The following is a 20,357-nucleotide window of genomic DNA, read 5'->3' as shown; positions in this document are numbered from 1 at the left end:
CAAAACTAAACCTTCAGTTTCACATATTATTTTCCAGCTTTCATTCGAGATTGATTGACTAATCTAATACTGTTTACGATTGTTACATGCTTAGTTTTACCGAAACAAGACTTTGTGGCGATCATTTTAAAAATGCAAGAGATTAACTTATAACAGCAAAAATCAACGAGAAGAGAGTAGAATATATTAAAAAATATATATTTTTCAACATAGAAACACTGTACCCGAAAATCCAAATAACCCTAACTCTGAACCAAAAAGCCAACGCCCTCCCAAATCCAAGAACGGGGGCTTTCATCTTAAAAATAAGTTTTTTTTTTGTAGTCTCTCAGACAAACAATATTAACATCAAAAGAGTAGGATTATGGAAGCAAAATAGATCACCACACTTGCTACCTACCGTCAGGGCCCAAAATAAAAACCCTTTTCCTGAGAGATATATTTCATTTTTGGTTATGAAAATCTAAATTGAGTCTCTCCACATCGTCCTACCTCACAACCAAAACCACCCTTTCCTCCGCGGATAGCCACGTTTCCTCTCGCTCCTAATTGTATATTCTCACCGGCTTCTCGTATGCGTGTCGGTTCTACAACCAAAGAGCATTCAAACGTATTATTAACAGACAGAGGAAGAGCTTCTTAGAGAGAGAGAGACAGAGACAGGAGATGGTTTTCTTTTTACCTGATTTGCAGCATAAGCCCTTTTAGGAGCATTATCAACGTGCTCCAACCCAAGATACTGCTCCCAGGCACCATATACATCCTTTCTCTGTAATTTTCCCAAAAACAGAAGAGGATTAACTATCGAATTTTCTTTTGAGCAATAAGCAAGGTTAAGAAGTCGCTTTCTACCTGAAAGCGATCATAAACGACCTCTGTGTCCTGCAAGTAGTCGGGACGTCCCATTGAGAAAGAAGCAAACTTCCACTGGGTGACATAGAGAGGATAAAAAAAGCGAATTAACAATAACCCAATATTGCCACCATTAATAACAAAAAAAAACGTTAACATTCCAGTAGATATTATCACAATCAGCGTCAACAAAGACTTGCATACCTTGGCGAAGTCCTCATCAGGTACATGGAGCTTCTTTTGGATACGGGACTTGATTTCTTCTAAAGTTTCACCTTCGTGGATTACCAGAAAGAACGGCTCGCCGAAATTTTGTACTTGCTGCAAATGGAACAATGGTTACAAAAAGGAATCGAAACCTCAAATAACTTTTTTGAAGTAACTTAAGCTTGATAGGGGACTACCGCTTGATTTTGTCCGGCCTCTTTAGTAAAATGGTACACATGGACTAATCGATCACTGGGACCAATATTCTTCTCTTCCTCAGGTATCTGAGATTTCACAAGATAGTAAAATAAGGAAGTCAAAAGTCATTAACCAGCGTATGAACACTATATTGAATTAGTATAGCTCAACCCAACCATTCATCTCAAGTATTCAAATAGCCTATACAACTAGTCACAATGTGATGTGATCTACGCCTCCTAAAAGGCTCCACTACATTGCAACAGCAAATAAATTATCTCCTTCAATTACAGACATACTTAAACCAGAGCAAAACTATCACATCATTATAATGCTGTCAAATCTGAAACTACAGAAAGAAGATAGGCAAAAAGTTCAAAGAAACAAGAACCAACATCTAAAGGGAAACAAGAAAAAATCAAATAACAAAATCAGAAGGTCACAAGAGAGACAGAAAAACAGACAAAGCGTGGACAATGACAGAACTAGAGGAAAGAAGGCGAAGCCTGGTGTTATACCTCCTCTGCTCGTAAAGTCCAGTACTGGTCATTGATATTCTCAATTCTTTCCGTAGATGAAAAGATCTGCAAAGCGTAACATTGGATCAAAAAAATTTGCCAAGTTTCGGAAGATTTCCAAATTACATCACACAAAATGTGTTAAACTCTACAGGCCATCATATTAAAATAGTAAAAAGAAAAACATAGAGACAAAGTAAAAGACAGGAATTTAGCCTGTTACCTTGTAGATCTTGTGGAAAAACACCTCCAGCAACCTCAGTTCTGCATCAGGATGCGACAACTCCACCTGATGTACAAGGGTATATTTTATTTAAACCCGAAAAACATTAAACCGGCAATCGTATGGAACAGAATCAATTAAGAAAACGTAAAAATACATGCAATAATAGAACAAACAATATCACAAGTATAGTGAACCACCTTTGTTTTAAGTTCGTTGATAACATCTCCTACAGTACTCTGTTTAGGAAGTCTGATATTGTGGATTACCACCTGCAATAGTTATGAGGTTCAAACATAATTACATGTACTAAAGAGAGATAAGTTGCACAAGTGTAAGTTCAACACGTACCTCGTCCTTTGTGGCATGATGGAAAGCTACTTTCAGAGTCTTAAGACCTTGCAATTCTGGAAGAGGAATGTCCAGAACTTCATAATACAAAATGTCAGACGTCTGAAAAAACAAGAAGCAGTTATAATAAGCAAATCCGCACTGGAATGGAAATAAGAATATATAAGCTCACTCAAACCTACGACAAGCACCTGATTATAGTGAGCTAACATATCTGAAAGATGGTCTACTCCACGGTATTTAATAGGCTGGGGCTTGGGTTGCTGGGAGTAGCAATTGTGAGAAGTAAGCCTAATTTTCGATGGATCATCAAGGCCAAGCTTCTCAGCTAATCTTTGGACAACATCATCATACGTGTGCAGCTTTGACCTGAAAGTAGAAGCATTATGAATTCCAAAACTGGAATTTACGATTTAATGTTGTCCATAGAGGTACTTACAACTCCATAGTGAACTCGTCTTCTTTTGGTTTTTCGAGACTTCGAAAGCGCACCACCTACGAGATAACAAACTTAATGAGTATGTTACCACCTCATCAAGACACAGATCATCACACTGACATGGTAACACTGGAATATTTTCCCAACTGTACAGTAAAAGAAAATAATACGTTGGATCCTCATATTTTTCACTTTGCCACGATTAGTTAACAAATGCTTATTTACATTTTAATAAAATTATAACAATCGTTGCTCTACTGTTAGTACAGCTTAACACAACACTAGCTCAGTTCACTGTTGCCAACATTGCCCAGTCTAACTATACCTCTCGATTCTGTACATACGCCAAAAACGATGGTACATCCGGGTATGGACATTCATTCTCCTGGATAGAAAGAGGTTTCTGAAAGCATATGATATCTCCATCTTCAATCTGAAAGTAAGAAACACACTTTTAAAGAAAAAAAGACACCAAACCATGAGTCGTTACAGTTGCTACAATGATAGCAACAATACTTGAGATAGTCTGAAAGAAGTCTTCTTATCCAGATGTTCGCACATGACACAAGGTTCAAACTTTATTTCCTGATAATGGGCACGAAAATTAAATCAATACAATTTTCATGGCCAAAGGCATGATGAAAAGACATAGTTAACAGGCATCAGCCCCTACCTCAAAAAGTTCTATTTCCTCATCAGGAGCAAAGCCAGCCATTTGATTCAATTGCCCTACTATGTCCATGGGCTTACTGGAATTTTTCACCATGAGCCTACCAACATATCTGCACCGCATGGACAAGTTTTGTAAGCATGATGGAAGATGAAAATTTAAGTGAATAAAAACATTGAATAGGAGTAGGGGCTTCTTCATTCAGGAGGAAAATGACAGAAAGAGTAGTCCTGTAAAGATAATAGGACCAGTATACCACCTTTCTTTGAATAGATGTCAGAGTGGAAAATGGTGGATACTAGAATTACCTTAGAATTGCATTCTCAGGGTCATAGAGCTTAAAGAAAAGGAGAATATCTGCAGATGACTTGTCTGGGGGAGGAATAGGACGCTCCTCCTAAATATATAAAGGATTTGTAAGACTATGTTTTTTTCCTTTGGCAAATTCGTTTCGAGAATTTCATTCAAGGAATTGGATTCAACGATCAAAATAGGCAACAAGGAAGTATTACCGGTCCGCGCTCTATTTCCAGAAACAGCTTTAGTTCAGCATTGTTTGTCTTGTTACATGCCTCTCTTAAAAGTTCAACCTACAATAATATCTTCAGAATCAAGTATTTAAAAAAAAAAGACACTGTTCTAAGATAACAAGCTCGCTTACACATGCAATCAAGGGGAAGGGGGTTTGGCTTAGTAAACTAACGAAGACTATGAAATCAGTAAAACAGACGAGCTCATGGAAACAAGACACAGTTTCAGTTCGTGAGAAGCAAAAGAGTACCAAGACATAACAGTTTATGACGAGACCCAAAAAGGCCCACACCTAAGACAAGAATAATCCCAACTACTAATATGTATTAGGCCAGATAATTATACACAAATAAATAATTAAGGTTTTAATATCCACTATATAAATAATCCCATCTGAAAGAGGTAACCCATTTGCATGAAAGAATTACTTATATAAAAAAAAGATTAACTACCGTCTGTAATTCTTCATGAGGTAATAGGGGGCGGTTGGGCCGATAAGTATAGTTCTGCCGCTTTGCCCAAATCCAGAACCGCTGTAGCTCAACCGGGACACCAAATTCTTTGGCCACCTCTTCCTACATGAGGATAAATTTTAAACAGGGTTATAAGTACAAGTACACAAGAAGCTAGATAACCAGATACAACTGGAAATTTCCCATCAAAAACAACATTTATCAAAAAAAACTTGAACAAATTAGATTCCGAACGATAGCAGAGATTTTTCACATGAGAATCCTGAATCTCTGATAACTATTCTTCTGATCCGAGATAGATTTTAAGTTACCAAAAAGAACTTTCTTCGCAATACACGTCTTCTGCCGAAGATTGAAAAACAACACATTTTGGATTAAATAGGAAGAGAGCCTACCTTAAATAGTTGAAAGGGGGTCTGTTTCTGAATTCGGAAACTCTTAACTTTTTCATGATCAACAAGATCAAAGTATTTATTCTTTCCAATTTGCTCAGTAATGTCTTCATCTCTTGCGACCTGTAAAAAAAGCATAAATTGCATTAGTAACATCAGTATCAAATCTATACCAGAACTAGATCAGGTTAGAACAAATTTTTAGACCCAATTTAAGAAAAGTAGAAAACCTTGATTGTCGTGAAAAGGTGAGCTTGAGCCTTGTATTTTCTTTTCTCTTCCTTTTCTTCTTTTTCTTTTTTCAGCCTCACCTGTCAGACCATGTTAAAGTCATTCAGGTAAAACCAAGACAGATAAGCAGAGGAAAAAGCGTGTAAATGAATTTTACCCGTAAATGTTCTGCAATGTCTTTTTCATCAACGTTGCAGATTATTTTATCCTTCTCGCTTTCCCGAATATAAACAAGCATGTACGCGTTCGAGTATTTTGTGAATTTAAAAGGTGGGTTATTGAAACCGGGATTATTCTGCGGCAACTGCAGAGAAACCAAATTTGACAGTGCATGAACTGAGAAAAATAACACTTACAAAGCAAATATATAAATAAAACCTAGAAAGAGAGCGCTACCTCTTCTTCACCACCATATTGCTCTTCCAGCGCTCTTTTCACATCTTCCTTCGTCACCCGTTCATCATCAAATTTATACCTGAAAAAGTTAGAAGTTTAGGTAGTCTACAAGTAAAGCACGGAGCAACAAGTTCAATAGTGTCATCTTGAACCAAACCAAAAACCACAGAAAAAAAATGCAAAAATTATCATTTCAACGTATAAATTGAGAGACGAGGGACACAAACAAAGATCACTTATACAGTTAATCTCAATTCTCAAGTATGAAACTATTATCACTACATATAAGTGTAGAGATGTGGACAGAAAACTCAAAGAAATCTAATAACATGTCAATCAAGTATCTCAAGACATGGCTTCAACCTTGCTAGCCTAGATGATGAACAAACTAGTTATCAATTAAACTGCTACAAGCGTTACAATACACAAAACTTAATTTAGCATAAAAGAGATGGGGAGGTGGGGACATTAGAAGGATACATACCACTGGTCTGAGAGAGTTGGCCTAATAAAAGCATAATAGTGGCCTCCATGCACTCCACCACTATGAACTAAGACACTGCACACAAATGAGAACAGTTCAAGCAAGCACATCAGGCAGGTAACACGAACAATAACTACAACATAATTCATGTGTTTAACGATCATAAAAGAAATTTAAATGACCATATAATAAGGAAATCTAAGCTCCAACAACCAGACTCCCTGAGAAGGAAAACCTAGCAGAGAATCAAAAGAACTTGATACTTGAAGAAAACATCCTATCATATTTATGAATAGCTCTGTTTGAATCTACTGTAACTCAAGTTATAAAAGCTAAGATACAACTGAAATATATACCTGTGAAGTGTGTATAGATTACGGACACTCTTGTCAGCATCAGGGGATAAATACTTTCTATTATCTCTGTCAAGATCCAGTTCAAGAGGAAACTCATATCGATCATTTATCTGTAAATAGAGCTATGTCAGAACCTAAAGACTGATATTATCATAGTAGTGAATAGAGTCACACAGTCAGCACTATTACATACTGAGTTGCTGACTATGTTGATTTAGAGGAACTTCAAATACTAACCTTCACCATTGTGTCTCGCATAAAATCATATTCAAACCTCTTGAGCTGAAGTTGAAGTACGGGTGGAAATTCTATAAACAGAACACCCTTTTTTGCATCCTGAAAACAAGAAATTGTTCAAATATAGGATATAAGTGGACTAAGTAGCTATGAATCAAATACAATTTTACTCAAGTTCAAACAATGGTAGTTCATAGCTTTCTACAAATTCCTAACATAGTTTGCTTGATAGCATGCAGACGCATACAAATCCTACACCATACAATATACAGACAAATAGATATATGGGTACTCAAATAAGGACTTTATCAATCACTCAACATTCTCCAGAACCAAAATATGAAAAGGAACGAAAGAATACAGCTTTGACAACATAAAAATGAAAAGCGAAAAGACAGCCAACCTGTAAATCATGTCCTTCTGCATGGTATTTGTTGTCACCTTCAAGGCGTTCAACTTCAACATACTTGTCAAAAGATTCATATACATCTTTGCAGCCTTTAACATCAAGCTGGAGGTCTACCAAATAGACAAAAGTACACGGATTTGGAGTTAGTTTATTAAATTATATTAGCTTCTGAAAAAATAAGAAGCCAGGACATAGGTTACTGTTCAAAATTACATACCATAGAATGATTCTTTCCGTGTAGATTTGTAATCTACATTGATGCACTCTATGTAATTCATGTGGTGACCCTCGAATAACTTCTGTATTGTTCCCTCCACAACAGTTCCCTTCAAAAAGCAAAAAATAAATAAAATTAAACACACAAATCACTAACTGAGAATGGGAGAATCAAGAAAGGCCACACAGAAGAAGACATACCTTCATTTTGTCCTCAAGCTTTTCACAGAGAACTCGGTTGAGTTCTTGAACATCATGTTGCATGAACGAATCATATGTATCCCAACCAAACGACTTGGTCAGCTCCTTTGTCGCTACACTGGTGTCATTATATTGAAGCTTGTAAAACAAACTCTGGAGCGCCAATGGGATACTCGCCGTAGGTGCATCATTCTCAGTTGTTGGCATGTGGTAAACAGCCTACAAGAGAAGTGCATAATTCAGATGTCCTTATCTAGAATTTGAAGAAATCGCGATTTAGCAAATTAAAAAGAAAAAACAAGACATGCATCCCACCTTTCTGAAATAAGGTATGTGGTATAACGTCTGCAGGAGAGAATTCATGTAACAGGTAGCACCTTGGTTCTTTAGTCCAACAAAACCAGTCTCTTTTTTTGAGTCATATGACCAGTAATCAAGGACCTTCCGCACAGCAACTTCAGCTTCAATTACAACAGTATCATTCACTAAATATCCACGAGTGGGATCATAAAGCTCGCTGAGAGGCATGAATGATGTAAACCCCCAGTCGCTTTCTCTTGAATTGAATTGATGCTGACTCTCTGCAACAATACAAAAGAAACAAATTACAGTGAAAACTGCATCTACTTGTCAGAACAGCTGGTAACCAGAAATTTAAAGTAGCATCGTTACTGGCTGTTGAGAAAGTTCAAAGACGTGCATAATCCACATAGTGATCATTAACCATGCTCACTTCAACTTTCAGGTAAAGCATGGTCAATGTTAAAGAAAACAGTAGCTTGACTCCATCCTAAGGTCTAGCATATACTCCTTTTACAAATCGTAACACACTTAATTTCGAGAAACTAAAAACTTAGCCAGTCCTCGCTCATTTAACGCATGCAGTAAGAGTGCTAACAAAACTAATCAAAGAAGATACCTTTTCTGATGGAATAGCTGCTGTTGATTTGATTAACTATAGCCAGGCCGAACTGCGAAAATCTGCTCCACCCGTAGGGCAAATTCGCAGCGTCAGCAACATCCAAGTACATGGACAAATTGTCAACATTGTTTCCTTTGGGAAAAATCAATACTCTCCTGCAATAGAAAACATCAGCTCACACAATGTCAGTAAACAAGAAGGAAAAAAAAAACGCACTCCATGATATCAATTGCAAAAAACGCATCGAAGAAGCTATTACCATTTATACCCTCCAACAACAAATACATCAGAGTAATGCTTCCTGTTGTTCAGCCTAGTGAAACCCGGTATAGTCCACGTGTACTTCATAGTGGGAGGCTCCTCCACTGGAGGATTCTCCACAGCGGTAGCAGCAGCAGCCTCAGGTTGAGCAACTACAAATGCATCAAGAGAACTGTTAACAAAATCCCTAGCAAACAGTGAAACATCATCATCCACCCTTGAGCACTATCCACACAAGTGATATAGCATCTGAACCATCCAATCAAAGAAGCAAAGAGATGATACTACAGCAAGCTGATCGAATTCAGTTAAACACGAGAACCTTACCTTCCATGGGCTGAGGTCCCTCGACCACATCAGAATGCGGAACGAGCATTTCCTCGTCATCTTGCTGCTGCAAAAAAATAAAAACAAAAAATCGAAATAAGAGTAATCAGAACGTCAAAACAGAAGCCGCAATGGTCAAATACACAAAATCACAGTATCTTCTAGATGATTCTACAGCTTTGAGAAGCCAAAAACATATCCAAGGAAGCAAAACCCTAATTGATCAGCCAAGCAATCAAGATTCAAAACCAAGCAGGCTCAGGTGAAAAATACGCTACGGGACCTACGAACTTAGACTACAAATTGACACAAGAGTCTAAACGGAGATTACATCAAGCGGCGTTGGAGTCACCATAATGAGCGATTGACGGGTGGGATCGAGAGCGCCGAACTGAGAAAACAAAAAAAAAATATCAAAGGGAGAAGAAGAACAGAGAAACTTGCAGAGAAGATCAATCTCCTGCTTTCTCGCTTTTAAAAGGGGTGATTAAGATATTTTCACAAACTTAAGGTTTGTATTGTAAATTAAAAATTGTTGTGGGGTTCATAGTTTTATGTTCCCATGTTCTTCAGCGAAACGGAAACAGGCTAATGGGAACGCGACACTTTATGGCTCTTAAGATGCTATGACCCAATTAAAACTCTCCACGTGGACTGACCGTTACGTGACGGTGTGGGTAATCTTTGGTGAAGCCTTTTTGGGTTAAAATGTCTTAAAATTTTACTAGATTTTCATCCGCGCTTGAGATTTGTTTCCTTTAAATATTAAATTAAAAAGTTAAAATATTTGTTAATTATTAACTTATGTGTTTAATATTTGATAACTAATATTTTTTAATTGTGTTAATCTTTTATGTTTTACAAATTTTTATTGGTTTGGAGACATAATTTACAAACCTTTACTTTTATAGTCATACAAAGTTATTCGGAGTTGGATTTTTATAAAAAATTCCTTGTATTCATATTTTTAGTTTATTGTAATCTATTATATTTACACAGATAATACCAAATATCTTTTTTATAGCATATTTGAAAATGTGATTAAAAGAAATATAAAGAAAAATCAATGTTTGAAGATTATAGAGGCAATAAACGTTGATGGAGCAAGTGGACAACGTATTGAATCTTCTAGTTTTGACCCATCTTCAGATAAAAAGGGAAAAAAAATTTACAGTTAAAAGTATTCTTGAATCTTCTATAAATCATTTTTTCATAGCCTTGTTGTAGGAAAAAGTTGGGTGTCACCTTGAGAGAGATGTAGCTTTCCTGTGAATTGTAAACTTCGTTTCTTCTTGCTTCCTAAGAAACTCTATCTAATATCTTAGCAAATGTCACTGGTATCGTTCGCTAAACCTGTTGAAAATGTTAGCATCAATAAGAGATTGAAAGGCTTACAAATTAGTTTTGATTGATTATTAACTCATGAACTTTAAATTGCTACATTGCTGACATGGATCCGGTGGACCAAACCTAGGTTTGAAAAAAAATTGGAAAGTTAAGGTTATTCTTTCCACAGATTGCATGTATCTTTGTTCTTACACAGAATTATAAAAATATCAGAAAACTATTGATCGTTAATAATAAACTAACGTTTTTTAAAACATAAGATATGTCTTACATTATGATCTCTCTTAACTCTCGCCATATTGAGCATTGCAATGCTTCCAGGTATGAATGACCTTTGCTTGAATCTACTCGTCTCTTTTTGATGTATTTATAGAATTATATTTCATCGTGGATAAAGTTATTAAATGAAGAATATATTCTTTGGAGATATACACAGTTAGTTTTGGAAATTTATAGATTATTGGTGTGATCAAATCTTTTAAAATTTCCTAAAAATCGACTTGTTAAATGAAGAAAATATATAGGGAATATGATCGATTAGTTTTAGGAGTTTTATGATTATACTCGTGATAAAATACTTTTTAGATTGACTAAACCGTTTAGTTAATAGATTCACAAAAATATAGGGATCAAAATCTGTTTCACTCCCTTATAACTTTCCTCTGTTTCAACTATCTAAAATTCGATAACCAATGAATTAAATAGGATTAATTGTGTAGTTAATGACATATATTGTTGTCGAAGTATTTGGAAGTTCATATATTTTTGGTAAGAATTGTTACGGTCACTTTAATGAAAAACAAGATTTTTCTAAAATGAATTTAATTATAGATGAGAAATTAAAAAGACAATGACATAACCTTGTAAATAACTTGAAAAACTAAGGGCATAATCCTATTAGGGATTCTGATTTAATAGTATAGATTTTGATTCTATTCTTATTAAGGTTTAAAATAAGGTATTTAGAAATAGAACTTTCATATATTTTAGGAAAATACATAAAGTAATTTAATAATTGGATTTGACATTGCTTAAAACGTGAATTATTATATACTAAAAATAGTATAAATACACATCCACCTTAATTTATAAGTTTTATATTTTTTTACTAAAGAATCCTAACTTTTATTTGTCAGTTGTCATAATGATATTTATCAAAACAAGTTATATCCATTACTTAAGATTTTCAAATTGAAACATATTTTGCTAAAAGTATATTTATCAAAACACTGCAGTCCCAGTGTTATGTCACATGATAAGCCTCCACGTCCATGTAATAAAAGTTTTCTATTCTTATAAATATTCTTTGCTCCATAAAAGAAATCCAACAATCCAGACCAAAACCAAAGAAAAATAAGAATAGTAGATACACAGTTCTTAGTTTATTCGATAATATCAGCTAATTATGAATTTTTGACATAGATTTTGTGAACTTTGCGATATGGTTTTAAGTTTTAACCAAGTGTGTGTTTCTGTATGAATAAAAACTTATGTCGGTTTTCACTCTGAAATGTTGTTTTATTATCAGTTATCACCAATAATTTTATCTTTGCGCTCGTCCTCTCTTAATTGATCTACAAGCTTGTTATTATGTAAACTAAGGATAGTTACCCGCGCAAAGACGCAAGTTTTTTGCATTTTAATCTCTTTTTGTATTTTTCTTACTAATCTAGCATTCAGTTTTTCAATGTATTTTATCTTCACTCTCTCCTCTTGTCTTGTTTACATTTGTTTTCACGTTATGTCGTTTGATTTTTCTTAGTTTGGCTTGTGTAATAACTTAATTCTGCTAATTCTTCTTTCATTCTTTATTGATTGATATTTTTATCTCGCTTACCTCTGTGCTGCCACTAATTTGCTTGAATCATTCTGTTTCGTATACTTTTCGTATTCATTAACTATTGTCTCCAATCTCTTTAAATCCTAAAAATTCTACGTGTTCTTTTGTTTATTAGATCACATATTAAATATTGTTGAAACTATTTATTTATTCTAATAAATCCTTACATTTATAACTAAGATGATATGGATAAAAGACTGATTATAATTTAGTTGAAATTAAAGTCTAAAGTAGAAGTTATTAAACTTGCAATCCTTCTTTTTGTCATCCAAGATAGATTTAGTCAAATCAATTATATTGATTTAGAAAACCCATAAGCTATTTCAATCCCAAACAACCAAAAAACAGGCGCATTTGTTATTGACGCTGCGACGGGTTTCTTTTACTATAAACATAATTGCTTGTCACAACTGTTAATAAACCCAAATGTGTTTACAAAAGCTACCCATATAAGAGATTCATACTCATTTCTCTTTCTCTTTCTCTAGTCATCTCCTATGTTAGTAGCTATTATAATACAATCATCATACAAAGGATATATCTTTTGGTTTCATATAGAACATGCGAAAAGACTGTTTTCTGCAGACTACATGATCACTGAGTATTATAAATATCAAACTCTGTCAATGGTCTATTTATATGTTGAGGAAAGACCTCGAAATGTAGCTTCAAAATAATGATTTCCAGGTCAACACATTGCATGTTAACCTCCACAATGGGATCAACGGATCTGCAGATACCGCTACATGTCGAGTCGAACGCAGCTACACATATGTTCCCTGCTTGTGCTTTTCATTCACAATCTGCAATTCTCCCAAGAACCAGCATCAATGTTAAATGAGGTAAAAGTTTTAGAGTCACAACAGACTTTGAATAGCCAAGCCCAATAAAAAGCACCCAACGTAACATCCCCACTTGCCTATTTGTGCAGAAAATGACTTGATCGTTATATAGTAGCACCGAGAAGTTAGATGAAGAATGAGGTATGCATGCAAAGTAGACAAAACAGTTAAAATCTTACTGATTATGGGAAATATAAGAAATCAATTCTCTTGAAATGGCGTATAACTGTCTAATAGCGTGACAGAAGTACTTGTTCATGTTCTCACCAAACTTCCAATTCTAAATGTATATATAAATCTATTAGAGTTATTGTCAGCGCTCTGTTGCGATATTTGTTAGCTAAAATAATCCATCCAACATAATAGGAAAAAGAAACCAACGAAATTGTAAAGCTAACCATTAGCTGAGATGCTTTTGTTGTCCTGACACATTGCAAGCTTAGTGATTTCACTGTCAAAAGCAACAAACTCAGCAGTCATATACATCCGAGACATTTATTTACAAACGGTTCCTAGAACAGAAAAAACATATTATTATGCTACGGATGATAAGTTTGATGCATACATACAGTTTAGAATTATTTTCAACTGAACATTTGTGCCTACTGAATTACCTTACAACACCCACTGCATTGTGATTTTGGCATGTTAAAGCTAAGAATCAACATTGGAGCTTGCGTTAGCATTTGGAACATGAAATATAGCACCATCAATTTCAAGTTTTAATTCCATTGACAATAGCTGTGCAAAAGAACTCTGCTAGTAAGATAATCGTGATTAGTAATTCTTTACATTTTACACTACAAGAAAACACAGTTTTAGCAAGGAAATTTAACGAGGAAAACTAATCCTCGTGAAATTACGTTGACTTAACGATGAAATTGCGAGGAAATAAAGTTTCCTCGTAACGGCCTTGTAAAATACCGAGTAAAGCGATTCCTCGTAAAATCGTCGTAAGTTGACGTGGTTATTCCGAGAAAAATGTGTTTCGTCGCAAATTCGTCGTAAGATTAGCATGATTTTTACGAGGAAATAACTTACGAGGAAAGAACGAGAAATCCACCAACTTAACACGTTTTTTTTGCAACCAACCTAATATTTCGTCGTAAATTCCTAGCAAAATTCAACTACCAGATTCGAAAATTTTCTATAAATATGGAGGTTTGAACATAATTTTAAGCACACCAACAAGAAAAAAAAACGTGAAAAAAATGTCGGGCTTGGGAAATATTTTCGAGTTGCGGAGGTGGATGTATATGCATAGAGATGCTAACGGGAGAGTGACGAAAGAATATCTTGCTGGGTTGGAGCGTTTTATGCATCAAGCAGATTCTACACCGCTCGCCCAAGAAAGCGGTAAAATATTCTGTCCTTGTAGGAAATGTAACAATTCAAAGTTGGCAAATCGTGAAAATGTTTGGAAGCATTTAGTAAATAGAGGTTTCACGCCAAATTATTATATCTGGTTTCAACATGGAGAAGGTTATAGTTATGATCAGAATGAAGCTAGTAGTAGTAATAGCAACTTTCAAGAAGAACCGGTTGATCATCAATTGCATAATGCACATAGTTACCATCAGGAGGATCAGCCGATGGTAGATTATGATAGGGTTCATGATATGGTAACTGATGCATTCGTAGCTCATGATGATGAAGATGAAGAACCTAACATAGATTCAAAAAAGTTTTATGAAATGTTAGATGCGGCAAATCAACCACTTTACAGTGGTTGTAGAGAAGGTCTCTCTAAATTGTCATTGGCTGCTAGAATGATGAATATTAAAACTGATCACAATCTACCTGAAAGTTGCATGAACGAATGGGCAGATTTATTTAAAGAGTATTTGCCGGAAGACAATGAGTCTGCTGATTCTTATTATGAGATTCAGAAACTGGTTTATAGTCTTGGGTTGCCTTCGGAGATGATAGATGTTTGCATCGACAACTGCATGATCTACTGGGGAGATGATGAGAAGTTGGAAGAATGTCGATTCTGCAAGAAACCACGATTCAAGCCGCAAGGAAGGGGACGTAATAGGGTACCGTACCAAAGGATGTGGTACTTACCAATTACAGATAGATTGAAAAGATTGTACCAATCGGAGATTGTTTAATTGTTTTTGGAATAGGCATTGGAGCATTTTTCAGGGATTTGAGCACACGCACTCTTAAAGAAGAAGTCGTAGAACAGCTTCAGGAGAACATTCCTATCTTATTGTGCAACTTGGAGAAGATATTTCCTCCAGGCTTTTTTGACGTGATGGAGCATCTAGCTATCCACCTCCCATATGAGGCATTGCTTCGTGGACCGGTACATTACGGATGGATGTATCAGTACGAGCGAGCCATGAAATATTTGAAGGGAAAAGCAAAGAACCTTGCCAAAGTTGAAGGTTCTATAATTGCTGGAAGTTTGACAGAAGAAGTTTCTCACTTCACATCGTACTACTTTGCGTCAAAAGTACGTACCCGAAGAAGAGCTCCAAGAAGATATGATGATGGTGGCGTTGCGCCCACATATGCAGTTGTTGGTGTTCCAGAAATCTTTAGCCAGATTGGACGACTTGGTGGGAAATCAAAACAGGTTTGGTGGTCGAGTGAAGAAGACGCTCATAGTGCACACACCTATATTCTACTCAATTGCGAGGATCCATTGATGCGTTATTTTGAAAGGTAACTTAAATTGAGTATACATTATATAATTGAGAGAGATTAATTCATGTAAAATGTGATTTTACAGCATGTTTGTTTCACAAGTCGAAGAAACATTTCCTGGTATATCCACAAGTGACGTAGACAAAAGAAAAGATCAACACTTTGTTAAGTGGTTGAAGAATCAGGTATTAATCAAATACTTTTAAAATTTTCATACATGAATGATTTGTATTTCAACGTTCTTTTTATTTTTAAATAGGTTGATTATGACGACGATGCAGATTATCCTAAGTGGTTACACGAAGTAATTCAATCTCCACTTGTAAAGGTCACCACATCACAGATGTATTTCACACGAGGCTATACTTTTCACACATATGAGTATGGTAAACAGCGGGCAACCAGTAACTATGGAATTTGTGTGAAAGGAGAAACAGATTTCTACGGAATCTTGACGGAGATTATTGAAGTCGAATTCCCAGGGATATTGAAGCTAAAATGCGTCCTCTTCAAGTGTGAATGGTTCGACCCCGTCGTCAATAGAGGTGTTCGGTTGAACAAATTCGGTGTAGTAGATGTCAACGGTGGCCGGAGGTACAACAAATTCGAGCCCTTCATCTTAGCTTCACAAGCAGACCAAGTTAGCTTCCTTCCATACCCTCGGATGAGAGAGTCGGGTATAAATTGGTTAGCCGTGATCAAAGTTACACCTCGAGGACGAATCATCATAGGAGAAGAACCACCATTGCAAGAAGAACAAATAAATGAAGTTCATGAACCTGAACACGAAATTGATGACATCCTTCTCATTGATCCGCATAATCACGAGTATGAAGATCTTACCGAAGATCCCACGGAGGAAGCTGTTGAAGACGAGTTTCATGAAAATGATGATGTTTCAAGTGATGACGAGAATGTCGATGAATCCGATTAATGTATTTGATATTTGTATGAGTTTGATTTATTATATATAATTAAAGATAATGGGAGTTTATTTATAAATAAGATATCGACATTAATTATAAGTAAAGGAATTGTGTTTTTATAATTTTCGGTTTGGATTAGAATGAATTGCTTGAGGTTAAAGGATAGAAGTTTTTGATATATGAAGTAGAAGATAAAGAAGATGTGGTTTGGGGTTTGGGGTTTCGTTTTAGGGGTTTAGAGACAGTCGTCGTACTTTCCACGTTACCTTACGGGAATTTTACGACGATTTATAATACATTACCTCGCATATTCCACGGTAACAGTAAACGTCGTAATAGCCTTGTGAACTTACGTGGAATAAGAGACGCTTTATAATTAAAAAAGCGGACCTCGCTTATTCCACGTAAGATCAAAACGTCGTAATAGCCTCGTGAACTTACGTGGAATAAGAGACGCTTTATAATTAAAAAAGCGGACCTCGCTTATTCCACGTAAGATCAAAACGTCGTAAGAGCCTCGTGAACTTACGTGGAATGAGCGAGGTCCGCTTTTTTATTTTACTTTTCGTCGTTAATTCGTCAGTAAATATAAACCCTAAACTAAAATGAAACCCAAATCCCTAAACCCCAAATGTGCAAACCCTAAAACTCCCCATCCTACTTCATATAAACTAAAAAAAAATTATTTTCTATTTTATATAAACTTAAAAAAAAAAAAAAAAAAAGATATTGGAAACACATATGACGAGATACGTAAGTGTAGCCCACATAAATCTACATCATTTGTATTCAAATATCTTCTTCTCTTTTTTTTTTTGTTTTTAAACCTTTCATATTTGATTTGTAGAGTGTGTTTGATTTGTTGTGTGATATGTCAAATTCAAAATTTGTAAAATAGTTTTTCAACGTATTAAACCTTTCAAATTCAAAAAAATATATATATTGAAGTTAAAGGGTTAGAAATATATGAAGTATAAGATAAGAAATATAAGAAAGATAGGGTTTGAGGTTTGGAGATAAGAAAGATAGGGTTTGAGGTTTGGGGTTTAAGATTTTAGGGGTTAGCAAAAAAAGCCTCGCTATTTGCACGTAATGTCGATGATAAAAACAAAAATCGTCGCAAGAACGACGTAAAATAAAACACGGGCCTCTGTATTTCCTCGCAAAAAAAACACGGGCCTCTGTATTTCCTCGCAAAAAAAACACGGGCCTCTGTATTTCCTCGTTAATTTGCGTGGGCCTTGCGACGAAACGAAAGACGGGCCTCTGTCTTTCCTCGTCATTTTGCGACGAATCTTCGACGAAACCTAATCCTATATATAGGCGAAACCGCAGCCCTCTTCATTTCCTCTCTATTTCCTCTCTACAGCCTCTCTATTTCCTCTCGCCATGGTAAGTCTCTCATTCTTCTCTAAGTAGTTTAGGGAATTTAGATTAGGTGGTTAGTTTAGGGAATTTACTTTAGGAAATTAGTTTAGAAAATTTAGGTTTCGTAATTTTATTAATTACGTAGTTCATACTGTTCATAATTTTTTTTTTACTCTTGATTTTAATTTAGAAATTTAAATTTTGCAGACTATTCGCAAGCACCAGCGTACTGCTCACTACTCGCAGATGTTCGGTCAACCGGGTAGTCGGTTAGACCCGCCTTCACTTCCCGGTTCTTCTTCAGCTCCCGGTTCTTCGGGTCAGCAGGAGACCGTCCCCGAGACTCAATCTTCTCAGAGAGTCTCGCCTTCTTCTACGGCATCGCCATCAGTTCCTCATGTGCCTCCTCCGATAGCTCCTCCTCCGATGCCAGCTCCTCATGTGCCTCCTCAGATGCCCGCCAATCAGGTTCATGCTGATTTGATGGTGCCACCGAGTTGTCCTTACTCTCAGTACACTGTTGAGGACATTCTCGGTTTGCCAGGCAGAGAAGGCTTACCGATCATAGTCCCCGACCGACCTGACGGAACTCTCTGGTATGTATGTTACATTAATTTTTTAAAATTCATTTGTGACTTTAATAAATATTTAAAACTTTAAATTTGTTTTTTTTTCAGGTTTGGGGTTGATAACTGCCTTGCAACAGAAGTAACCGAGACGATTAAAGGTTACTTCTCCATGCCACATCCCAACAGGAAATCCACTCCGATCTACATCAGAAGGACGTGGTTCAAGATTTACGCTGTAAGTTTTTACAATTTATTCCTGATTTATATTTTTTTAAATTTTATTTTTCTAAACTAATTATTAATATTTTTTTTTTTGCAGCAAAAATTTAATTGGTCCATGGGGGTCAATGAGAAGGTGCGGAAAGAGTTTATCGACAAGGCGAAGAAACGTTTGTTGGACACGGTCTCCAACTGGAAGGGTGACTGGATCGTGAAGGGCTATGAGCGGGGCAAACCCGCAACCATCACCACGGACGTGTGGGATGGCCTCATCCGTTATTGGAGGGATCCTGATGCCATGAGAGTCGCCCAGTCTTGCTCCGCCTCCCGTAACTCGGTAGATGAGCACGGCCACAGGGCGATGCAACATAGTACGGGCCAAAAGCCACACGCCCGCGTCCTTTTGGAAATGGTACGTAATTTAAATATTTAACTTTTTAATTTTTAATATATATATATATAATAAAAACTTTCTTAACTGTTTTTAGGCCAAGGCGTTGGGACGTTTACCGACTCTTATGGAACTTTTCGATCGGACCCACAAGAACAAGGCGGGCGAATTTGTAGATGAGAAGTCTGAGAAGATCTACAACGATGTGGCAGCTCGTATTGACGAGCGTGAGACCCAGCTGGCGCAGGAGTCCGCCGACGGATCACCCGTCGTCTTATCCACAATAGAAGTGGATAGAATTTACGAGGAGGTAAATTTTATATAAATTTTTTATTAATTCCATTTTACTTTAAAATTTAAATTTTAATATATATTTTATTGTTTTTTAAGGTCGCTCCTAGGAAAAAGGGACGTGTGTTGGGGATTGGTTCCGTCAACGATGTTCCGAGAGCGACTTCCTCTTATGGCCAGAGACGGGATGATGAAGTCTCTGAGCTGCGCGACGTGTTGGAGACGACACAACATCAGCTGTCGTCGACACAAAACGAGTTGGCCTCGACAAAAACGTCGTTCACAGCTCGTATGAGTGGTCTCGAGAACTTCTTGGACGTCATAGCGGCCATAAATCCGGAATGGGAGGCCATGTTCAGGACCATGAAACAACAAAACCCCATTCCAGGCGAGGCATCCGTGCAAGTCAACGAGGCAGATCTCTCGAGAAGGAGCGAGGAATTCTACGACGCGGCAATGCAGCATTAGTTTTTTTTTTGTTATTGTATTTTAAAATTCAAAACTTATTTATATATTATATAATTTCATTTTGATTCGGCCAAAAAAAAATTTTCTATTCGATTTAATTTCAATTAAAATTTTATTAATAAATTAAATAAATATAATTTTTATTTTATTTTTATTTATAAATTCAGTAAATAGAAAACAAAGTAATTCCGTAGCTAATTCCCGATGTATTAACGAGGAAAATTAACGACAAAATCTCGAGGAACTATTAACGAGGATTTTACGTGGATTCGTTTTCGTATACTTTACGATTCTATTACGACGAATTACTTTCGTGTTATTTACGTTTTTATTACGACGAATATATTTAGAGGTTTTTGCGGGTCTTTTACGACGAATCCTTTTCGAGTTACTTACGAGGAAACACAACGACCGCATTACGTGGAAACCCCACGTGGTCTTTACGACGAAACCTTAATTCTTCTTTACGAGGAACATATAACCTCGCTAATGAACGAGGAAATGGCGACGAATCTTCTCTTACGACAAACATATAACGACGAAACGC

At 36.1% G+C, this 20,357-nt stretch overlaps 1 protein-coding gene across 2 annotated transcripts; it reads right to left on the bottom strand.

The window, feature by feature from the left end:
- Positions 1-162: 162 nt before the first annotated feature.
- On the bottom strand, positions 163-9,479 carry LOC106452507 (ubiquitin C-terminal hydrolase 13). Of its 2 annotated transcripts, none has more exons than XM_013894649.3 (32): positions 9,226-9,479; positions 8,895-8,961; positions 8,566-8,719; positions 8,304-8,461; positions 7,700-7,965; positions 7,385-7,603; positions 7,185-7,293; positions 6,962-7,077; positions 6,559-6,657; positions 6,322-6,431; positions 5,966-6,040; positions 5,482-5,560; positions 5,243-5,389; positions 5,085-5,165; positions 4,858-4,977; positions 4,442-4,564; positions 3,971-4,048; positions 3,767-3,855; positions 3,462-3,570; positions 3,305-3,373; positions 3,114-3,221; positions 2,789-2,844; positions 2,541-2,718; positions 2,350-2,451; positions 2,199-2,270; positions 1,999-2,064; positions 1,776-1,841; positions 1,257-1,343; positions 1,057-1,173; positions 853-927; positions 683-769; positions 163-587 (listed from the first exon to the last, which is right to left on the bottom strand). In XM_013894649.3, exons 1-32 carry the CDS (start codon positions 9,247-9,249, stop codon positions 546-548), a joined length of 3,348 nt encoding a protein of 1,115 aa, XP_013750103.1. In that variant the 5' UTR covers positions 9,250-9,479; the 3' UTR covers positions 163-545. The 2 variants fall into 2 exon arrangements, with proteins under 2 accessions (XP_013750103.1, XP_048615202.1); XM_048759245.1 differs by having other exon boundaries at positions 8,895-8,958; positions 9,226-9,392.
- Between the last annotated feature and the right edge of the window lie 10,878 nt (positions 9,480-20,357).

The sequence above is a fragment of the Brassica napus genome, chromosome C5 (assembly GCF_020379485.1).
Source record: "Brassica napus cultivar Da-Ae chromosome C5, Da-Ae, whole genome shotgun sequence".
Lineage (NCBI taxonomy): Eukaryota > Viridiplantae > Streptophyta > Magnoliopsida > Brassicales > Brassicaceae > Brassica > Brassica napus.
This window is presented reverse-complemented; position numbering and strand designations above follow the sequence as displayed.

What these genes read in the sequence shown, in the direction of transcription:
- LOC106452507 (XM_013894649.3), bottom strand. Translation starts at nt 9,249, where the DNA reads ATGGTGACTCCAACGCCGCTTGAT. An exon ending in GTTGTTGGAGGGTATAAATG is followed by an intron (nt 8,462 to 8,565) that starts GTAATAGCTTCT and finishes TTTCTATTGCAG; the next exon opens with GAGAGTATTGATTTTTCCCA. An exon ending in AATCTATACACACTTCACAG is followed by an intron (nt 6,041 to 6,321) that starts GTATATATTTCA and finishes ATTTGTGTGCAG; the next exon opens with TGTCTTAGTTCATAGTGGTG.